The following is a 21,104-nucleotide window of genomic DNA, read 5'->3' on the forward strand; positions in this document are numbered from 1 at the left end:
CGATAAGGATAGGCATAAAACTGCATAGTCTCTGGAATGCTCAGTGCTGTGTTCAACTTTTACCACTCATAATATGCACAAACTGTGACATCCTTGACCTTAAGTACTTGTAAAACTGGTGATGCTGTAGTCAATAGCTGGGAGAAATGCAACCTTAACTTTATTTTATACTCATGCTGTTTTCATCTTATCAGGCACAAAGGGAGTTCACAATGGTGGTCCCATCTCCTGATACTTATAAGAATCCAAGGGAGACGCACAAACACAGAAATGTTGATATTTGTTTGTTATATGAACATTCATTTACTTAATATTGATAAGCTAACCTTCCTGAAAGTGCCATTATTACAAAGAGCTTTGACCTTCGAAGTATGGTACCCTAAATGAAGCCATCTGTGTGAGCTGCAGCCAGTCAAGTCCTATTACATAGGTTACCAAAATGAGAGCTTATGCCACTGTAGTCAGAAAAGAGAGAATTCCTCTCCTTCTCTTCTTCAGTTGCTGATATAATTGAAAATTACATCAGAAAATAGAAACCTATGAAATGCAGCCTTGTCTAGGGCACACCCACTTCACAAGCACTTCTGCACCCTTGGTCCTAGCCAATCGCCTATCAAGAAATTGTGGAAACCATGAGTCGTACAGAAAAAGAAAACAGAAATTGTGTAGTATCTTTATGTGGTGTTTATTGTTCTCTACTTGAAAGCTTCAGAATAATCTTCCAGAATGCTAAACTCACCACATTGCTCCCATTTCTTATGTTTATCCTACCGTATTGTACAATGAAACCTGGCCAGTAGCCTCTACTTTGATCACTAAAGTGGTTCTCTCCATGAGAATAAAGTTTAAAATTAGAATAAGTCTTATATTTGAATTACCATACTTGGAAACTAAACATAATAATTAAAAAAAAACTTTTAGAACTAAGGTAGGTTAGTTTGGTATAAGCTGTCATGTTAGTTTCTTGTATGCCAGTTCTGCCACATAGGTGCCAAATTTTGAGCTCCTCAGTTCCAAGGAAATTATTCTAAGATTTATGAATCATCATAGATTGTGTATTACTTGATTTTTTTGACTATTTCACTTATCAGGTGCAAGCATCCATAAATATTCATTACCATACTGACAACATGTTAAGATGCTTAAAAGCACCACTGTCAACACAAAATTGTTTGCAAGAATGTAAGATTTGTTTTTTGGGAATGCACCAAAAGTTATGCTTTCTGTTATACATTGCACCTACATCATCTCACTATAATCTGTTGTTGTTGTCTTCAGTCCTGAGACTGGTTTGATGCAGCTCTCCATGCTACTCTAGCCTGTGCAAGCTTCTTCGTCCCCCAGTACTTACTGCAACCTACATCCTTCTGAATCTGCTTAGTGTATTCATCTCTTGGTCTCCCTCTACGATTTTTACCCTCCACGCTGCCTCCAATGCTAAATTTGTGATGCCTTGATGCCTCAGAATATGTCCTACCAACCGGTCCCTTCTTGTCAAGTTGTGCCACAAACTTCTCTTCCCCCCAATTCTATTCAATACCTCCTCATTAGTTATGTGATCTACCCATCCAATCTTCAGCATTCTACTGTAGCACCACATTTCGAAAGCTTCTATTCTCTTCTTGTCCAAACTAGTTATCGTCCATGTTTCACTTCCATACATGGCTACACTCCATACAAATGCTTTCAGAAACGACTTCCTGACACTTAAATCTATACTCGATGTTAACAAATTTCTCTTCTTCAGAAACGCTTTCCTTGCTATTGCCAGTCTACATTTTATATCCTCTCTACTTCGACCATCATCAGTTATTTTACTCCACAAATAGCAAAACTCCTTTACTACTTTAAGTGTCTCATTTCCTAATCTAATTCCCTCAGCATCACCTGACTTAATTCGACTACATTCCATTATCCTCGTTTTTCTTTTGTTGATGTTCATCTTATATCCTCCTTTCAAGACACTGTCCATTCCATTCAACTGCTCTTCCAAGTCCTTTGCTGTCTCTCACAGAATTACAATGTCATCGGCGAACCTCAAAGTTTTTATTTCTTCTCCCTGGATTTTAATACCTACTCCAAATTTTTCTTTTCTTTCCTTTACTGCTTGCTCAATATACAGATTGAATAACATCGGGGACAAGCTACAACCCTGTCTTACTCCCTTCCCAACTGCTGCTTCCCTTTCATGCCCCTCGACTCTTATAACTGCCATCTGGTTTCTGTACAAATTGTAAATAGCCTTTCGCTCCATGTATTTTACCCCTGCCACCTTCAGAATTTGAAAGAGAGTATTCCAGTCAACATTGTCAAAAGCTTTCTCCAAGTCCACAAATGCTAGAAATGTAGGTTTGCCTTTCCTTAATCTATTTTCTAAGATAAGTCGTAGGGTCAGTATTGCCTCACGTGTTCCAATATTTCTGCGGAATCCAAACTGATCTTCCCCGAGGTCGGCTTCTACTAGTTTTTCCATTCGTCTGTAAAGAATTCGTGTTAGTATTTTGCAGCTGTGACTTAACTGATAGTTCGGTAATTTTCACATCTGTCAACACCTGCTTTCTTTGGGATTGGAATTATTATATTCTTCTTGAAGTCTGAGGGTATTTCGCCAGTCTCATACATCTTGCTCACCAGACGGTAGAGTTTCGTCAGGACTGGCTCTCCCAGGGTCGTCAGTAGTTCCAATGGAATGTTGTCCACTCCCGGGGCCTTGTTTCGACTCAGGTCTTTCAGTGCTCTGTCAAACTCTTCACGCAGTATCGTATCTCCCATTTCATCTTCATCTACATCCTCTTCCATTTCCATAATATTGTCCTCAAGTACATCGCCCTTGTATAGACCCTCTATATACTCCTTCCACCTTTCTGCTTTCCCTTCTTTGCTTAGTACTGGGTTTCCATCTGAGCTCTTGATATTCATACAAGTGGCTCTCTTTTCCCCAAGGGTCTCTTTAATTTTCCTGTAGGCAGTATCTATCTTACCCCTAGTGAGATAAGTCTCTACATCCTTACATTTGTCCTCCAGCCATCCCTGCTTAGCCCTTTTGCACTTCCTGTCGATCTCATTTTTGAGACGTTTGTATTCCCTTTTGGCTGCTTCATTTACTGCATTTTAATATTTTCTCCTTTCATCAATTAAATTCAATATTTCTTCTGTTACCCAAGGATTTCTACTAGCCCTCGTCTTTTTACCTACTTGATCCTCTGCTGCCTTCACTACTTCATCCCTCAGAGCTCCCATTCTTCTTCTACTGTATTTCTTTCCCCCATTCCTGTCAATTGTTCCCTTATGCTCTCCCTGAAACTCTGTATAACCTCTGGTTTAGTCAGTTTATCCAAGTCCTATCTCCTTAAATTCCCACCTTTTTGCAGTTTCTTCAGTTTTAATCTACAGGTCATAACCAATAGATTGTGGTCAGAGTCCACATCTGCCCCTGGAAATGTCTTACAATTTAAAAACTGCTTCCTAAATCTCTGTCTTACCATTATATAATCTATCAGATACCTTGTAGTATCTCCAGGATTCTTCCATGTATACAACCTCCTTTTCTGATTCTTGAACCAAGTGTTAACTATGATTAAGTTATGCTCTGTGCAAAATTCTACCAGACAGCTTCCTCTTTCATTTCTCTCCCCCAATCCATATTCAACCACTATGTTTCCTTCTCTCCCTTTTCCTACTCTCGAATTCCAGTCACCCATGACTAGAGGTCTGCGCATATACAAAAGGGGAATCCGCATCCGCACCACATCCGCAAGGTCCTAAATCGCAACCGCATCCGCAGCAATTAATCCGCATCCGCAAGTTCCTTATCCGCATATATTTAAGTTTTGAATGAGTAATTAATAGTAATAGACAGTAGTACTTAGAATTATGGTATGTAATGACATAGTTATTGTTAGGGTGCCATTTCTGCAACAACTTAACTACTTTTTATATATACTAAGATGGTATCTGATACAGATACCATCGGTGACCATGCAGGTCGTTAGAATGAAATTACAATGAAATGAACACCCTTAGTTGCTTACAGGCATTGCGTTGACATACGCCAACAGGGGCAGATGAAAATGTGTGCCCCCACCAGGACTCGAACCCGGGATCTCCAGCTTACATGGCAGACGCTCTATCCATCTGATGGTAGGCAGTGGGCAGGTTTGCCAACCAGAGAGCACTTCACAGGCCACACAAGAGACACGGTCGCAGAAATGGATTAGGCGCAGGTCTCTTGGGTACAGCTACGTTGGTCGTAGCCAGGGGCTGAGGACAACAGACATCTGCTCTACCCGGGCCCTACAAGATTCCAAGAATGTCAACAGACTTGAAGTTTCCAACTAACATTGCAACATACGTACTGGGCAGATACCTTGCTCATTATCCGCAGATGACCCGCGGATATCCGCGCCGGTCGCGATTTTATCCGCCAAGTAACAAATACCGCGGATATCTGCATCCGCGCAGACCCTATTAAATTTTCGTCTCCCTTCACTACCTGAATAATTTCTTTTATTTCATCATACATTTCTTCAATTTCTTCATCATCTGCAGAGCTAGTTGGCATATAAACTTGTACTACTGTAGTAGGCATGGGCTTCGTGTCTATCTTGGCCACAATAATGCGTTCACTATGCTGTTGGTAGTAGCTTACCCGCACTCCTATTTTTTATTCATTATTAAACCTACTCCTGCATTACCCCTATTTGATTTTGTATTTATAACCCTGTATTCACCTGACCAAAAGTCTTATTTCTGCTGCCACCGAACTTCACTAATTCCCACTATATCTAACTTCAACTTATCTATTTCCCTTTTTAAATTTTCTAACCTATCTGCCCGATTAAGGGATCTGACATTCCACGCTCCGATACGTAGAATGCCAGTTTTCTTCCTCCTGATAACGACGTCCTCTTGAGTAGTCCCCGCCCGGAGATCCGAATGGGGGACTATTTTACCCAAGAGGACGCCAGCATCATTTAACCATACAGTAAAGCTGCATGCCCTCGGAAAAAATTACAGCTGTAGTTTCCCCTTGCTGTCAGCCGTTCGCAGTACCAGCACAACAAGGCCATTTTGGTTAGTGTTGCAAGGCCAGATCAGTCAATCACCCAGACTGTTGTCCCTGCAACTACTGAAAAGGCTGCTGCCCCTCTTCAGGAACCACACATTTGTCTGGTCTCTCAACAGATACCCCTCCGTTGTGGTTGCACTTACGGTACGGCCATCTGTATCCCTGAGCAATACAAGCCTCCCCACCAACGGCAAGGTCCATGGTTCATGGGGGTAGGCACTATAATCTATAAGACAGTTATTCAAATTTCATAATGTTCATACACAATCGATGAGTACATATTCTCAGAGATTTGCCACTACGAGGAGTAGTCAAAGTTTTTAACTATTAATTTAAAAAGGTTTTTTTAAGATGGACAGGGCTCCCCCCCCCCCCCCCTCCTCTCTCAGTTGCATGCTGTGATAGTACTATGGTGTGTGAAGTTCAGTGTATACCAGGACAGCAGACATGCACCAGCAAACAATAACAATTCTAACTATTCCTGTGTCTGCTTATAGATCTGCCTGAACATCTAATGCTAATTAAAGCAAAAATGTACTTTTACCTGATACTATATTTTAACTGTGCAACTGAAGATTTTCTCCAGGTACATTCTGATACCTATTGGTAGTATTCACACCATACACTGGTGGGAGTGCGCACAAATTACTTTCACTTATACAGCACTTTAAAATATTACATGGTTTTTTTTCTGTTGGTTTAGAACACCCTGTGAAACCACATTATTGCACTGCTACTCACCATGTACTGAAAGAGAGAGGAGGGGGGAGGGGGGTATCTTTACTTAGCCACAGTACACAAACAAAGACACAACTGATACTTCTCAGCAAATCAAACCTGTGTGCTGGCCCAAAACTCGAACTTGGGATCTTTGCCTTTCGCAGACAATTGCTCTACTGACTGACTACCTGTCCTCACATCTTTTTCTGTGCTTCTATCAGTATCTTGTCTCCAACCTTCCAAAATTTACTGAAGTTCCCCTGCAAAACTTGGATTAGCCTTCCTGGAAGAAAGAAAATTGCGGAGAATATCCATACCCTGGGGGTGTTTCCAGAATGAAATTTCCACTTTGCAATGGAGTGTGCACTGATATGAAATTTTCTCACAGATTAAAACTATGTGCCAGACAGAGACTTGAAGTCAGGAACTTTGGCTCTTGCAGGATATTTCGGAGACATGGCTTAGCCGCAGCCTGGGCTCCTTTCTTCCAGGAGTGCTAGTCCCCCGAAACTTTCATAGAACTTCTGTGAAGTTTGGAAGGTGGAAGATGAGGTATTGGTGGAAGTAAAGCTGTGAGAACAGGTCATGAGTCATTCTTGGGTAGCTCAGTTGGTAGAGCACTTGACCGCAAAAGGTCATGAGTTTGAAACTCAGTCTGGAACAGGTTGACTCTGCCAGGAAGTTTCATAATGAGTGCACTTTCAACTGCTGAGTGAAAAATTTCATTCTGATAGACATAACTAACCTAGATTTAAATAGCAAAACCTATGCCACGGGAGGGTGCACCATGTGTGTATGCACTGCCAATAATTTGGAAGAGTTCAAGCAACAAAACAAATGAACTTAAAAAAGTTGACTAATGACTTGGAAGGGGTGGGGAGAGAGGGGGTTTAGTACTGCGACATACGCCTGCTGTAAGGCAGCCATAAATGTGTTTTCAAGGCAGCTATAAATCCCGTATCTGTCAGCAGGACCAACATACTCATGTTGATGGCCAACAATCTTCTGAAGTTTGGGAGAATAACAATACTGGTTCCATTCCTTGTACAAAATTGCTTTTAGTGTGACCGTATACCAGGGGAGCGAATGCTGTGGGGTGGCAATCGACCACTGAGCAATCAACCCTTCCCTGATCTTTCATCTGCTATATGCCTCCTGCAGTGCTGTGTTACACGAAACAACACTGGCTGCAGCCCTCATTTCCTGTCGTACATGATATCTAACACCAGGGATCTAACGAACTGTTTAGAAAATGCCTGTGGGAGCAATAAACAATCACTGAGAAACTTGGAAGAAGTACGACATACAAGGTGTAAATAAAAACATTTAGAAATTCGTATTTATTAGAGGAGACAAGAAGAAACACTTTTGTTATGTGACAAAACATTGACCTCGGAATCTGATTTGCAATATAGTTACATCTTACTGTTATGAAGGGTAAGTTTTCATTACTGCCAGCAGGGTCCATGTCCCTGAATAAAAAATTACATTATTACTGTTTATTTTATGTTGTGTTTACATTATTGACATTTACGGGCTCTTTGATGTCTGATTACACTCTCATTGAGTTAGCTGACATGCACCTCATTTATGGGGAGGCAGGATGCATTGGTCGACCAGCAAGGCACCTGTATGGAGAATAAATTTGAGAGAGGTGATTACCAAATGCCGTCACATTTCAAAGACTTGATGGCCATTTACGTGAAACAGGATCCCTTATACCAGAGCAATGGGAAACTGGTAGACTTCACAGTGTGCAAACAGTTCAACATGAGGAAGCCATGTTGCAGCAAGTTGAGGGCAACCCCAGCACCAGAATGCAATCCATACTCAATGAACTATATACCCTGAAAGTCTATGTGTGGAATGTTCTGCATGAATGGACATGCATCCATTCAAGTATCAGAAGGTACACGACCTACCAGTTGATGACAAAGGAAAGAATAGTCAACAGCTGACCTTCTTAGCATTTTACCAGGGCTAATTTGGTCATTTTGTACATTCTAAGATAAGGAAGAAAAAATTATAAAATTCTTGAGAGGACATTCTCCACGTTTATCTTATGTTGAAAATTATAACTCACCAAAAGTCAAATTCCAATAATCTCCTTGAATATTCCTTATTTCAGATAAACACATGAGAAATCAAAAAATTAAACTAACGATACAAAGTGAGTATTTTATGAATGTATTAAACATTAATGAACAAAGGATTTCTCATGGCACACACAATACATGACAATACATAATATATTTGTTGTTTTAACACAGACAGCGCACATATATTAATATCCTGCAGCAGAACTGCTTTAAAAAATTAATTTTCATTTGTACACAACAAAATACAACATCTATTTCTTTCTTTTCTTACATATAAGAAATTATTCAAGTTTTGTACCATTTAATCAGTGTCGCCGGACAAATGTCATTATAAAAACTGCAAACATCAGTATAATGCAATCCTTATACATTAATCCTGCACACAATAAAAAGAACAATGTTCAATTGTTTAAAGCACCAACACACATTTCATCACTATTTTCTTCACATGTTGATAAGAATGTTGTCCAATAACTGTGTGGTTTCACTGAAAGAATGTCACTCATTTGTTTCCAGAATTCATCTGGCAGTTCTCCTTCTGGAACCCATTCAAAAAGTGCAGGAGCTACTTCTGGAAAATGGTGAGCTGCTTGTCGGGCTAGGTTTAAAGCAGCTTTCATCTTCAGTGTCTTTGTGACTGAAAAAAGCCCCAATTTCTTTTTAGCTTTTAACATTACAAAACTTATATAAACTACTTTTATAACAGCTTCGAATAATATTTATATTAGTGAAAGTTACAAAGACAAAATTGCTATAAGAAATAAAAAATTAGCTACTTCTCAATAAACCAAAACCCTAACATGATCTCAGACATCTGTTATCAAATACTTAATCTTCCACAAAGTTAAACAGGAGGTTATCAATGTGTTGCTGCTTAACTTGAATGGAGGGAATATTGTTACACATCTGACAGACACAAGAGATTGATTCAAAGAATCAATTAACTATGTACAAAGTTTAACAAACAACCATTCCATTTAGAGTCTCATTTAGAGTTATTAATTATGGAGCAAAAGTGAAAGTTATTGTTAGCAGAAGCAGACTGAAAGAAAGAACAGAGGCTTAACATAGAAAAACACAGAAAGCATTCAAATACAAACTAACATTTGAGTATGAGTGCAACAAAGATACAAATAATAACTACAAAAATTTTAAGTATGAGAGACAAATATAACATATTTATCCAATCATAAGACGAGTTTTTCCCCCAAATTTGCCAGTTGAAAAATATGGGAAATCAGTACATCCGCAAATTAAACTACTACTGCTGAGATCAACATTTTTACCTTTACAAATGAAAATTTGCAATTCAGTTCACATGCACATATATTTTGAACGATCTGGAAGGGATGAAGGGGGAACAGCAACATCAGCTTGCCTGAGAATGTGGATGTACGTTGGAAGGGGAACGGTGGGCGGGCAGCAAATTTCATCATTTTACCAACCATGGAAACATATACCATGTACCTTGGCATTTTATGAACATCTACCACATCTAAACAGGAGTTTGCTTGAATCCATTTGTAATCAGAATTTAACTGACTTTAAATTGGACATTTACTCAACAAAAGCATAAATTTCTGTATGACATGGTAAAAGTCCAGATAGGGACCAGTGGAGTGCTTACGTGCTTTGTAGAGCAATATCGTCAACCCTCGATGTAAGGTACAATGGGAAAAGAACGACAGTGTCCCAGCTACTGGTTCTACAGAGCCAGTGAGACAAGTGGGCAGACAACATTTTTGAAAGCAAGAAATGAAGGATTATACGTTTACAAGAAACAGAACTTCTGAAAGATAAAACCAGAATTTCAGTAACAATTTTTCACTGTCATTTTTACAAGTTAAGGCCTGAAGTGGTTTTGTGGTCATCAGCTGTTTTACATAAATGCACTCTGGAAATCGGATGTTCTTGTGTCTGATTTAGTTAGCACAATGGATGCTTTTCTTTGCCTCTTGGAGGTAGACAGCTGCGTGCACCGTCTAATATTTATATTTCTCCTTCACTACACAAAATGTCATTTCATTCAGATTAACCAAAAAATTTTAAAACAAGACATGCCCTCATAACACAAGCACATTTCAAAAAATGCTGTATGTTTACATGGGAGCAAATCACAGTTGTGAAAGAGGAAACCCATCAGCTAAGGCAAAAAGTGCTACATATTCGGAAACACTTGAGACTTGAATGGTTTGAAGGGATAACACACAAGTTTTTGGTGAGTGGGCACAGCTTTTTGAGCTGCAACAGAGATTCTGAAATTATAGAGAAATGAGGACAGGTAAGAAATGGCTTTGTTCTGCAAAGTTTACACAAGACTAGACAGTCAGCTAAAGCTATTAAGCCATTATGTGTAAATACAATGCATACAACTGACTTCTTTGGGTTTAAAGATGTTACTGAAACATTTAGTCAATGCAACCATGCAGCAACTCAAAATGCAGTACGACTGAAGTGTCTCACATTCATCAAATAGCTATACAAAATTTCTCATTCTGTAACAGAAGAGTAGACAGTCAATATATTCACCAGAGGAAAGACCTTGCAGATAAATGACATCTGAACGACCAACCATGTTTTATCAATTGCAAACCAGAAAGACCTGTTGATAATGTTGCCATTCCTTCCTCAACGGCACAGGGACTTTCACAAAAAAAATTTGCATTACCTGATCCCTAAAATGGAGTCATCTATGAAACAGCATTCAATAATGAGATTTTTTTTCTTGAAGTTAATTATGTTGTTCTCTCATAAAAAATTTTAAAATGTGAAATGGTTTAAAATATGAAATGGTTTTTGTTGGCACAGTTCTACCACTTAAAATATTACTGCTGTACTTTTATTGGTATAAAATAAAATGTAGTGCCTCTGTATTAACCCTTGCAATATCGGTTGGAGGGCGGTTACTTTGCACCCACCTTTTGAAAATATCGAAATCCAGTCTTGTACTTTACATTTTAAAAAGCTGAAAAAAATATTTATGGTTCTTGATGATTTCATATACAAGAGTCTGTTTTAAATTTTTCTGTTAAAATACACCCAAAAATTGAAGTCTTTGTAGTGAATGCGACTTTTTGCAACAAAGGTCACATGACTATTGTGAGGTTCAGAACCCTTCTTACGTATTTGTAAAACTTGGTTTGTAGTGAATGAAAATCAATGACAGTTAATGAAATTCGTGATTTTTAATTTTTTTGTAGTATCCATAAAGTACCCCTCTACTCAATGTATACATTTAGGAAATTTTTTTGTGATGGGCACCAAGTAACCCCCTTGGTATTGCACATTATGGAAAATGTACTGCTATTCCTACGTTTAAAAGCACTTGAGACCAAAACTCTTCTTTTCGTTTTGCACTTAGAACCAATTAGTTTCCTGATATGGCACTTACAATGTTCTTAATAAATAAGTTTTTGTGCTGATGAGGTGGGCAGTATAGTTCTGTGGTATTCTGATACCTTCTCACTTTTTTGGATAGAAGTAAGTGATGCACAGAAAGAGATTTATTGTTTTTTTTATATTATTATTCTCCTGACAAATATGAGATTTGGCACATAGAATATTTTTCATTTCCACACTTCATTTGTCTGTGAACAAGAGAGTTTCATTTCACAGACACAACAGAGTTCTTTTTGTAGTGTCACTAATATTTCAGACTCACAATTGATTTAAATAAAAAGATCATAAATGATTTGTCATAAATAGCAGGTACATTTAATAATCACTTCTCAAATTCAGCAGAACATATAGAAACAAGAACTTCAATAGGAAATTCCAAGCAGTATGTTGAAAAAGCTGTGGACATAAAATTCAATCATATGGATGTCTTAACCACTCCATCTTTGAAATTCAGAATATATTCTCTCAAAAATAAAAGTTCATCAGGATTTGACGACGCCCCCAACAGAATACTGAAGACTTATTCCCATATAACAAGTGCTGTCTTTTCTGAAATATATAATGCATTAATAACTCAAGGCATTTTTAACAGCGAGACTGAAATATGCTATTGTTACTTTTCCATAGAGGCAGTCAATTTATTTGACCAATTCATGTCATTACACACATCATTTTCCAAAGTCTTCAAGAAAGTAGCATCATACCTGAGTAACAATAATGTCCACATATATGCTCACTATTGTCTGAATGTTCAGGCTAATTTCAGGAAGTAATGTATGGATTTTGATACCATTTTTACTAATAGGTATGGATTTTGATGCAGTTTTTACTAATAGGTAGACTGTTATGAGAAAGGCTTGTGCATGTAATTTGTAAAAATTTTATGCAAATTGGTTGATTTATGACAAATTCACAACTGCTGCCATGAAAACAATACAATTGCCATCTAGTGTTCGATGGCAGAACTTGCAGTGCAGGCTGTTGATGTGTTATCAAGAGTGTCCGTTTCATCTTCACTGCTTTCTGCTGTGCCGATGGTTCTCTGCTTACTCCGAGACACTATTGACATCGTTGTGTGACCCATCATTTTCCATTCTGAGGTTTGTGCATTTTGTACTGCCTACACATCTTTACAGATCAAGTAAATGTTGTCCATATGGACACAAGTGGCATCTAATTGAAAGACGCACTAGACAATTGAGCCACATGAAACTATTATGACCAGAAACTATACATTTCTTCTTCTTCTTCCTCCTCCTCCTCCTCCTCCTCCTCCTCTTACAGTGTAGTAGCCGGCAGTCTTCATCATGCCATGAGACATCACTCTGAATGCCAATTAAATATGGAACACCCAACAGCCGTTCCTCCTGACAACGTTCCTGGCACATGTTGCACCAATTGTTTAAGCTATGAAAGTGTTGTTATTCACTTGCTTAATGAACTTCAATCAAACTTCTACACAGTGACCCACAAATAAAATTACTGTTACATCAGACAAGTCATCCAGCCATACATATTTAGCGCTAACTGTCGGAAAGAGGGGTAGGTTACTAGTATTCTTAGTAAATCACAGCTTTATTTCAGAAGAGCTGCTCAACTAAGATTGCCATTTATGCACTCACTCACCAAGTTTTACAAGCATTAAATAACAGAAACTGGTATTTCCTGTGACCTTCCTAAGACATTTGATTGTATGAATCACAGTCTCCAAGATACACGGAGGTTTTCTGGAATTGGTGGATAATATAACAACAAAACGGATGCAGAAAGTCAAACTTAATAATTCAACTGATGTAACCAGGGGAGATTCTTGAGACTGGGGAGAAATCAACATGCCTCAATATTAGGTCCACTACTGTTTCTCATACATGTAATGAATTTATCCCTAATACACAAGCCGAATTAGTGCCTTCTGCAGAGGTGAGTAGTATGTTAATCAAACCAAACATACAAACAGAAACATAAGAAATTCTCTCTCTATTTCAAAAAGACACAACATATACAGTTCTGACAATCTAGAGGTATTACAGCAATGATAAATGTAATGCACAGTGAGGAGATAATAAGTAGGGGCAGCAACGTGACAAGTTTTTGGTGTCTGTATTGATGAGGATTTAAACAGAGAGGAGAGGGGGGCGGGGTACCGCACATTTTTGAAAGCCTAAAACATTTCAGTTCAGCTACTTTGAGTCATAGCCAATACTGGGAAGAGACAAATCAATACATTAACAGAGGTGTGTGTGTGTGTGTGTGTGTGTGTGTGTGTGTGTGTGTGTGTGTGTGTGTGTGTGTTTTCCACAGATTGAGCCGGTGTGCTGGCCAGGAAGCAGACTAGGGACCTTATAGCTCATCTGTGGTGAGAGGCACCTCCCCCATGCCAGGAACCCCAGGAGTTAATGCAGTTAGGGTGTATACGCGGACAAGGAAAAAACATTCCCGGATTTTGCCTGGAGTTCCTGGTTAAAAATACACTTTTTCCTGGGTGAAAATACACATTTTCTGTGGTAAGTGACAGTATACTTTTCCTTGGAACTGTAAAGCTTATCAACCTTTTGAATAGTAAATGTTTTATATACTGGTGTATAACTTATCAGCACTTTAAGAAATGAAACCCAGCAATTAAAACAATGCATACTGGAAAGATCTTTAATGCAAAGTAACATGTACAATGCATATTTCGTGTTATGAAAGCATAAGTACGAATTCCACCAAACACAGTACATTAGTTTCCAAACGACTGAAATCGAGACTGTGATGCACTTTTGGCAATCAATCATAGTTCATGTCATGTGATTTCACCAGCTAATGACAGCAGATATTCAGAGCACAGGATGTAGTCAGCCAGTAGCAACATCACTGCTAAGTGATGCAGAAGTAGGAAAAGTTAATGGTTTAAATTAACATATTTACTCGAATCTAAGCCACACTTTTTTTCCGGTTTTTGTAATCCAAAAAACCGCCTGCGGCTTAGAATCGAGTGCAAAGCAAGCGGAAGTTCTGAAAAATGTTGATAGGTGCCGCCACAACTAACTTCTGCCATCGAATATATGTAGCGCTACACAGGCATCCTTTGTAGGCACAAAGATAAATACTGGCGGCAAAACATCTGCGTCAGTAAATAAAATTTAAAAAAAAAAAAAATTGGAAGACGAGCATTTTTCTCCGCCCGAGTTTCGACCACTGCATTTTCATACATTATCCAACGAAGTAAATACAAATTCCGTATTGTTTATCTTCGATTTTCAATGTACTACGAAAATCCGACTGGTAATACTGGGATTTTTGTCAATATGGCCAACTCTACGTTCTGAATTTTTTCCTACCTGTGAGAAGAGATGGTTGCTAATAGGAACCTGATGAAATGTGAATCACATGCAGTATTCTCTTCACCACAAGAATAATACGAATATAAACATTTTGCCATGTATTCTTTCGTGTTTGCTTCTATCTCATTTAAATCCTGTCTGCCAAATAAACTACGAAACTAGAGTGAGACAACAGCAAACGCGGAAGAATATACGTATCGTGCCATGTTTATATTCGTATTACTCTTATGCCTAATAGTGATACAGTCAGAAATGAAGCACGGCAACTGACTAGATTTTTAAATCTAAGATGAGTAATTTCTGTGCGGAATTTGATGTACTAAAGAAGCGGCCGCAAAGATTTTCAAACGGAGAAAAATTTTCGCCAAACTTTCGTTCAGAACATGTTATATCATACGCAGTCTATTATTTGGTTCTTGTTGATCATTATCAAAGAAAGCAGCAGTGTAAGTAACAACAAATAGCAGTCTCTTGCCATTGTTTCGCTAATGTGACGATCCCTCTCTTTTTTTAATTGTAGGCGGCGGTAGAGCGCACAAAAGCAAGCCATGCCGCGAGCAGCGACAGGCCATAAACACGCACTATCAGAATGCGACAAACAATGCATGACACAGTATAGTAACGCATTTTCAGCTTAGAGTGACTGACGTAAACACCTATAACATTGAAAACGGCACTTATCAGATCAAAGCAAAATAAGCAATCGATTCAAACCAGACGAAGCACGTGAAAAAGGAAGGGTATCTGTATAAATACGGACGGAGCGCCTGACGCATAGCAATGGCTACCTGGTAAAGCTTAACTGCTAAGCTTTCGACTCGAACCAAACTACTGTAGCTGTATCGTCATTCATTCGACCTAAATTGTGTCTCATATTACAATGGACCAACTTTGTTTCGATTTGGAGGTGCGGCCTAAAACTTTTCTCTCCCCTTGAATTTCGAGTCTCAAATTTCAGGTGTGGCTTAGATTTGGGAATTTTTTTTTTTTCCCTTATTTCGAGTCTCATATTTCAGGTGCGGCTTAGATTCGAGTGCGGCTTAGATTCGAGTAAATACGGTAACATGCATAGAGTACAGCTACAAGAGAACCTAAGCTTTCATATATAATACCAATCTTTTTTGCATGTATTGCCCTCTTAAGATATATTGAACACAAATGTGAAGAATTTTAAATAAATTCTGGGCCCAAAATTTTTCGAAGTGGCTGGTCCTCAAAGTGTTAAATTTTGAATGAGAGTCGAACACTCTGTGATTTTAAAAGATTCATTGCACATTCTCACATGGAACACGATTCATGTTGCATAAAAGTACATTTACTTTGAAAGTAATGCTTTTCACACCACCATTCGCAATATTTTCCCATGACGTGTTAGGTTTGTAGGAGGATTTGCCAGAGCATGACAGAAAACAAGTGTTGTTGCATGCATGCAGCTACGATGACATGTGAAGCTCTTGCTTAGTGTCTGCTCTGCTCATATGCCTTTTGTTGCATTTCTGTTTGGACCACGTGCAGCAGTGCGGCATAATGTTCTGAGGGGACATACAGGGTTATTCTACTTAGGGCAACTTGTTTTAGCATATTCTATCTAGATAAGGAATGCAAAATAAGACAGCAGTCCTGGTTTTAATATTTTGTTGTGTGGTGATTTTAGCATAGATTTTCCCTCTCAGAATTAAGAACAGTAAGTCTTTCATTATTTTTTTCAAACTGTATGAAAAAATAACAAGGTCATTTGTGAAGTCAAGAAACTGTAGTAATATAAAGCCTTGTGGGGTGTGACAATGGTATAAACATGGTGTGCCACCAGTCTATAATTTGCCAAAGAATGGCATTCTGTAGATTTAAGATGTAAACAATGCAAATTAAGAGAGAACATCAAGAACATAGGAGGTGACAAACAAGTATTGAAACATGTCTTGTGATGAAAAATATTGTGCTTCACAGACAGTAGACATGTAAAATTCTGCTAAAGCTGTTAATATATTTCAAACAGAATACTTTTTGCAATTCTACTTACCAAATTTGCCTGCTTATTCATCTTTCAGTGAAGATTTAGGTACTTTGGTATGTACATAGCATTAAGAATACTCCAAGCACGTCGGAATTTCGTAAACCAAACTAAAGTACTGTATTATCTCGTGTTTGATTCTTAATTATGGCATAATACTGGGCATGCCGGAACATGAAAGTCAGTGAACATTTGAAAATAGCCAACAGTATGGAATGAAACACATTGTTTCAATTAAATTGACTGCCTCTGTGGAAAAGATTAATAAAAGCAAAATTTCTTAACAAATTAACAAAAATAACTTCTTTGCTCTGCAAGGCGATTAATTGACTGCCAATAATGTAGAAATAAAATAAAATCAGAAAACTGAAACCAACAACATAATTTAATCTTCCGTAATTACATGAATATATCTTAATTCACTTGATAGCTATCAGCCACAGAAATCCGTTTTGTTTTCATTTGGCGTGAGAGCTGTAAATGAAAATAGCAATAGCACAAAACGTAAACATGGGTCACATGTAGACTACAACTGAGATTGCACTGCATGTGTGTGAATCTGGCAGCTTGGGTACACCAGAAAAATTTTTGCCTGCATCTGGCAGCTTGCTGTTACTGCTTATGCAGTTAATAGCCACACTTCAAGCAGCTAGAAGCAGAAGGCACTGCTCATACACGACTTCAGTTCCGCAGATGTGCAGAAGCACAAGCCCACTGGCAATCGTTCAAATGAACCAAATTTAAACAGTTGTGACGTCACATTCATCGCAAGCAGCTTCTTGTTATGAAGTACCACATAGTCTTCGTCCTAAAGTCTTTACACATTTTGCTGTTGGCAGACACTTGTGTGTGCACTGTGTTTAGTTGTTGTAAATGGTACATTTTCTTTGCAATTTAAGTTTTATTTTGGAGTTTTTTCCTCTCATTTATCTTTTACTCTTGCAGTATTATTCTGCAGTAGTGGGCTAAAGTAAAGGAGTGTCAGTTCTCATCAGTCAAAATTACAAAAATTTAACTGAAAACTAAAAAAACGAAAAATTCCCAGAATAAAAAAAAAACCCAAGATTTTCCCAGTTTTCTCCTTGATGGAAAATTTCCTTGGTTTTTCCCAGATTTCCCAGGCTGTATGCCTCCTAACCTTCAGGATGGTTGGAGAGGAGATCCATAATAGTAAAAGTGAATAGGCAAATGTGTAATTAACACCAGCAGGGCAAATAACAGTATTCGAAAGAACAGTTGACCAAGAACTGAATACATAAATACATAACTGGACAGTTCATGATGGAATGGACAAGATCTGCTGTTGAATACATCCAAAGCAAAGTACAAAACTGCAAAGAGTGAGAGTGATTTAATGGAATACATGCTGCTAATCTCAATATTTCCTGCTGGAGAGAGAAGATTGGTTGTGAGCTGATAAGTCAATGTATTCTGTGCTGCTCATATCAATATCTTATGGTAGCGACACTCTTTCATTGCTGAGTACAATATCTGGCCAGATAGGTAGCACTATCAGTTCCGTCTCTTGTTAATCATGTTGCTCATTGTATTACACTTTCATCTTTGCTAGAGTGATATGCATGTTAGAAGACAGGCGCATAATATATTTTGTGGAGAGAGGAGGGGGCAGGTGGTTTGGTGTGAGGGGAGATGCTAAACAAAATATATTTGGCTGTCAGAAGGGCGATCTGTAAAGCTTTCGACTATCAGAATAGCAGCATATAGAAAATATCTACCAAAAAAAGTAAATAAATACATAAATTCTGGTCATTTGTAAATAAAGGCTGTCAGTAGCACCACAGTTGTGTCCAGGCACTCGTGGACAACACAGGGCACTCATGGTCGACACAGAAAATGGAACTGAGGGTGGCCAAGCAAAACTAAAAGGGCTTGTCTCTGTTTTCAAATGGTCCTTTACAGAGGAAGGTACAGGAGTATAAGACAATTTTAATTTTCACACCACTGCAAAAATGAATGATGTATGTAACAGTGGGAGTGGTGTTAACAAACTGATGAAATTAGTGACATTGAATGAGGCTCTGGAGCTCAATGGTATCCCTATTAGTTCTTACACAGAAGTTGTGACTAAGCTAGCCCCTCTTTAATCCCTGATATATCGTGGATCCCCTTAACAAAAAACTGTTACCTGTATTTAAAAAACGCAGAGGTCACACTCAGCTACAAGATGGATAACAATAAAGATGCACAATGTTCAATCAATTGGCAGGGGTTTGGCATAGATTCGAAAACAAGGGTCGTGCAAAACCTAACTTGGGCTTTTCTCACATGATGTCTTGATTCTCTACTTCCAAAATGCATTTGATTCTGCACTACACTAATGCTTATTAACTAAAGCACAATCATATCCTCCTGTAGTGTAGACATCTTTGAACTTCTGTAAAAGTTATCTCTCCATGAGGAGCTTTCTCGTTTGACCACAAAGAGCTCAGGAAGATGTTAGCCTAGTATACTGACAGGTATACAATGTCAGAACATCTTAATACCTTCAATCACAGGAAACCATCAGATCAATATTATTATAATGAAGCACTGAAAAGTATGTCAACATTGCTCTTTTTATCTGCTCCACCTCTTTTGAAATGGTCATTCACATGCAGACAGTCTCACAAGAGACTGTCTAGTACAAGGGCGTTTCAAAAAGTAAAGATACAATGGCTCGCAGTCCTTAAATAGAACATTTATTTAGAAAACGTCAGTTACATCTAATTAACTGGATTATTTATATCTAAAAAGAAAGATGATGAGACATACCAAACAAAAGCGCTGGCAGGTCGATAGACACACAAACAAACACACACATACACACAAAATTCAAGCTTTCGCAACACACGGTTGCTTCGTCAGGAAAGAGGGGACGAGAGGGAAAGACGAAAGGATGTGGGTTTTAAGGGAGAGGGTAAGGAGTCATTCCATTCCCGGGAGCGGAAAGACTTACCTTAGGGGGAAAAAAGGACAGGTATACACGCGCGCGCACGCACGCGCGCGCGCACGCACGCACGCACGCACGCACGCACACACACACACACACACACACACACACACACACACACATCCATCCGCATATACACAGACACAAGCAGACATTTGTCTGCTTTGTCTGCTCCCTTCCCAACCACTGCTTCCCTTTCATGTCCCTCGACTCTTATAACTGCCATCTGGTTTCTATACAAATTGTAAATAGTCTTTCGGTCCCTGTATTTTACCCCTGCCACCTTCAGAATTTGAAAGAGAGTATTCAAATGAACATTGTCAAAAGCTTTCTCAAAGTCTACAAATGATAGAAACGTAGGTTTGCCTTTCCTTAATTTAGCTTCTAAGGTAAGTTGTAGGGGCAGTATTGCCTCACGTGTTCCAATATTTCTACGAAATCCAAACTAATCTTCCCCGAGGTCAGCTTCTACCAGTTTTTCCATTCGTCTGTAAAGAATTCACGTTAGTACTTTGCATCCGTGATTTATTAAACTGATTGTTCGGTAATTTTCACATCTGTCAGCACCTGCTTACTTTGGAATTGTAATTATTATATTCTCCTTGAAGTCTGAGGGTATTTCGCCTGTCTCATACATCTTGCTCACCAGATGGTAGAGTTTTGTCAGGACTGGCTCTCCCAAGGCCGTCAGTTGTTCTAATGAAATGTTGTCTACTCCCGGGGCCTTGTTTCGACTCAGGTCTACAGGGCTTTGTCAAACTCTTCACGCAGCATCATATCTCCCATTTCATCTTCATCTACATCCTCTTCCATTTCCGTAATATTGTCCCCAAGTACATCACCCTTGTATAGACCCTCTATATACTCCTTCCACCTTTCTGCTTTCCCTTCTTTGCTTAGAACTGGGTTTCCATCTGAGCTCTTGATATTCATACAAGTGGTTCTCTTTTCTCCAAAGGTCTCTTTAATTTTCCTGTAGGCATTATCTATCTTACCCCTAGTGAGATAAGCCTCTGCATCCTTGCATTTGTCCTCTAGTCGTCCCTGCTTAGCCATTTTGCACTTCCTGTCGATCTCATTTTTGAGACGTTTGTACTCCTTTTTGCCTGCTGCAATTGCTGCATTTACTGCTTTTTTATATTTTCTCCTTTCATCAATTAAATTCAATATTTCTTCTGTTACCCAAGGATTCCTACTAGCCCTCATCTTTTTACCTACTTGATCCTCTGCTGCCTTCACTACTTCATCCCTCAAAGCTACCCATTCTTCTTCTACTGTATTTCTTTCCCCCATTCCTGTCAATTGTTCCCTTATGCTCTCCCTGAAACTCTGTACAACCTCTGGTTTAGTCAGTTTATCCATGTCCCATCTCCTTAAATTCCCACCTTCTTGCAGTTTCTTCAGTTTTAATCTACAGTTCCTAATCAATAGATTGTGGTCAGAGTCCACATCTGCCCCTGGAATGTCTTAAAATTTAAAACCTAGTTCCTAAATCTCTGTCTTACCAATATATAATCTATCTGAAACTTGT

The 21,104-nt window shown here is 38.6% G+C and overlaps 1 protein-coding gene across 4 annotated transcripts in view; it reads right to left on the bottom strand.

Annotated features, from left to right (window-relative positions):
• Window positions 1–7,314: 7,314 nt before the first annotated feature.
• The window catches only part of LOC126090623 (uncharacterized), a 131,268-nt gene continuing 117,478 nt past the window's right edge, over window positions 7,315–21,104 (bottom strand). Inside the window, exon 9 of one of the 4 annotated variants that reach the window (XM_049907000.1) lies at window positions 7,315–8,524. In XM_049907000.1, coding sequence (XP_049762957.1) covers window positions 8,289–8,524 — 236 coding nt within the window. In that variant the 3' untranslated portion in view covers window positions 7,315–8,288. The remainder of the gene's footprint in view (window positions 8,525–21,104) is intronic. The other 3 variants (XM_049907001.1, XM_049907002.1, XM_049907003.1) reach the window with 3 other exon arrangements.

The sequence above is a fragment of the Schistocerca cancellata genome, chromosome 1 (assembly GCF_023864275.1).
Source record: "Schistocerca cancellata isolate TAMUIC-IGC-003103 chromosome 1, iqSchCanc2.1, whole genome shotgun sequence".
Classification (NCBI taxonomy): Eukaryota; Metazoa; Arthropoda; class Insecta; order Orthoptera; family Acrididae; genus Schistocerca; species Schistocerca cancellata.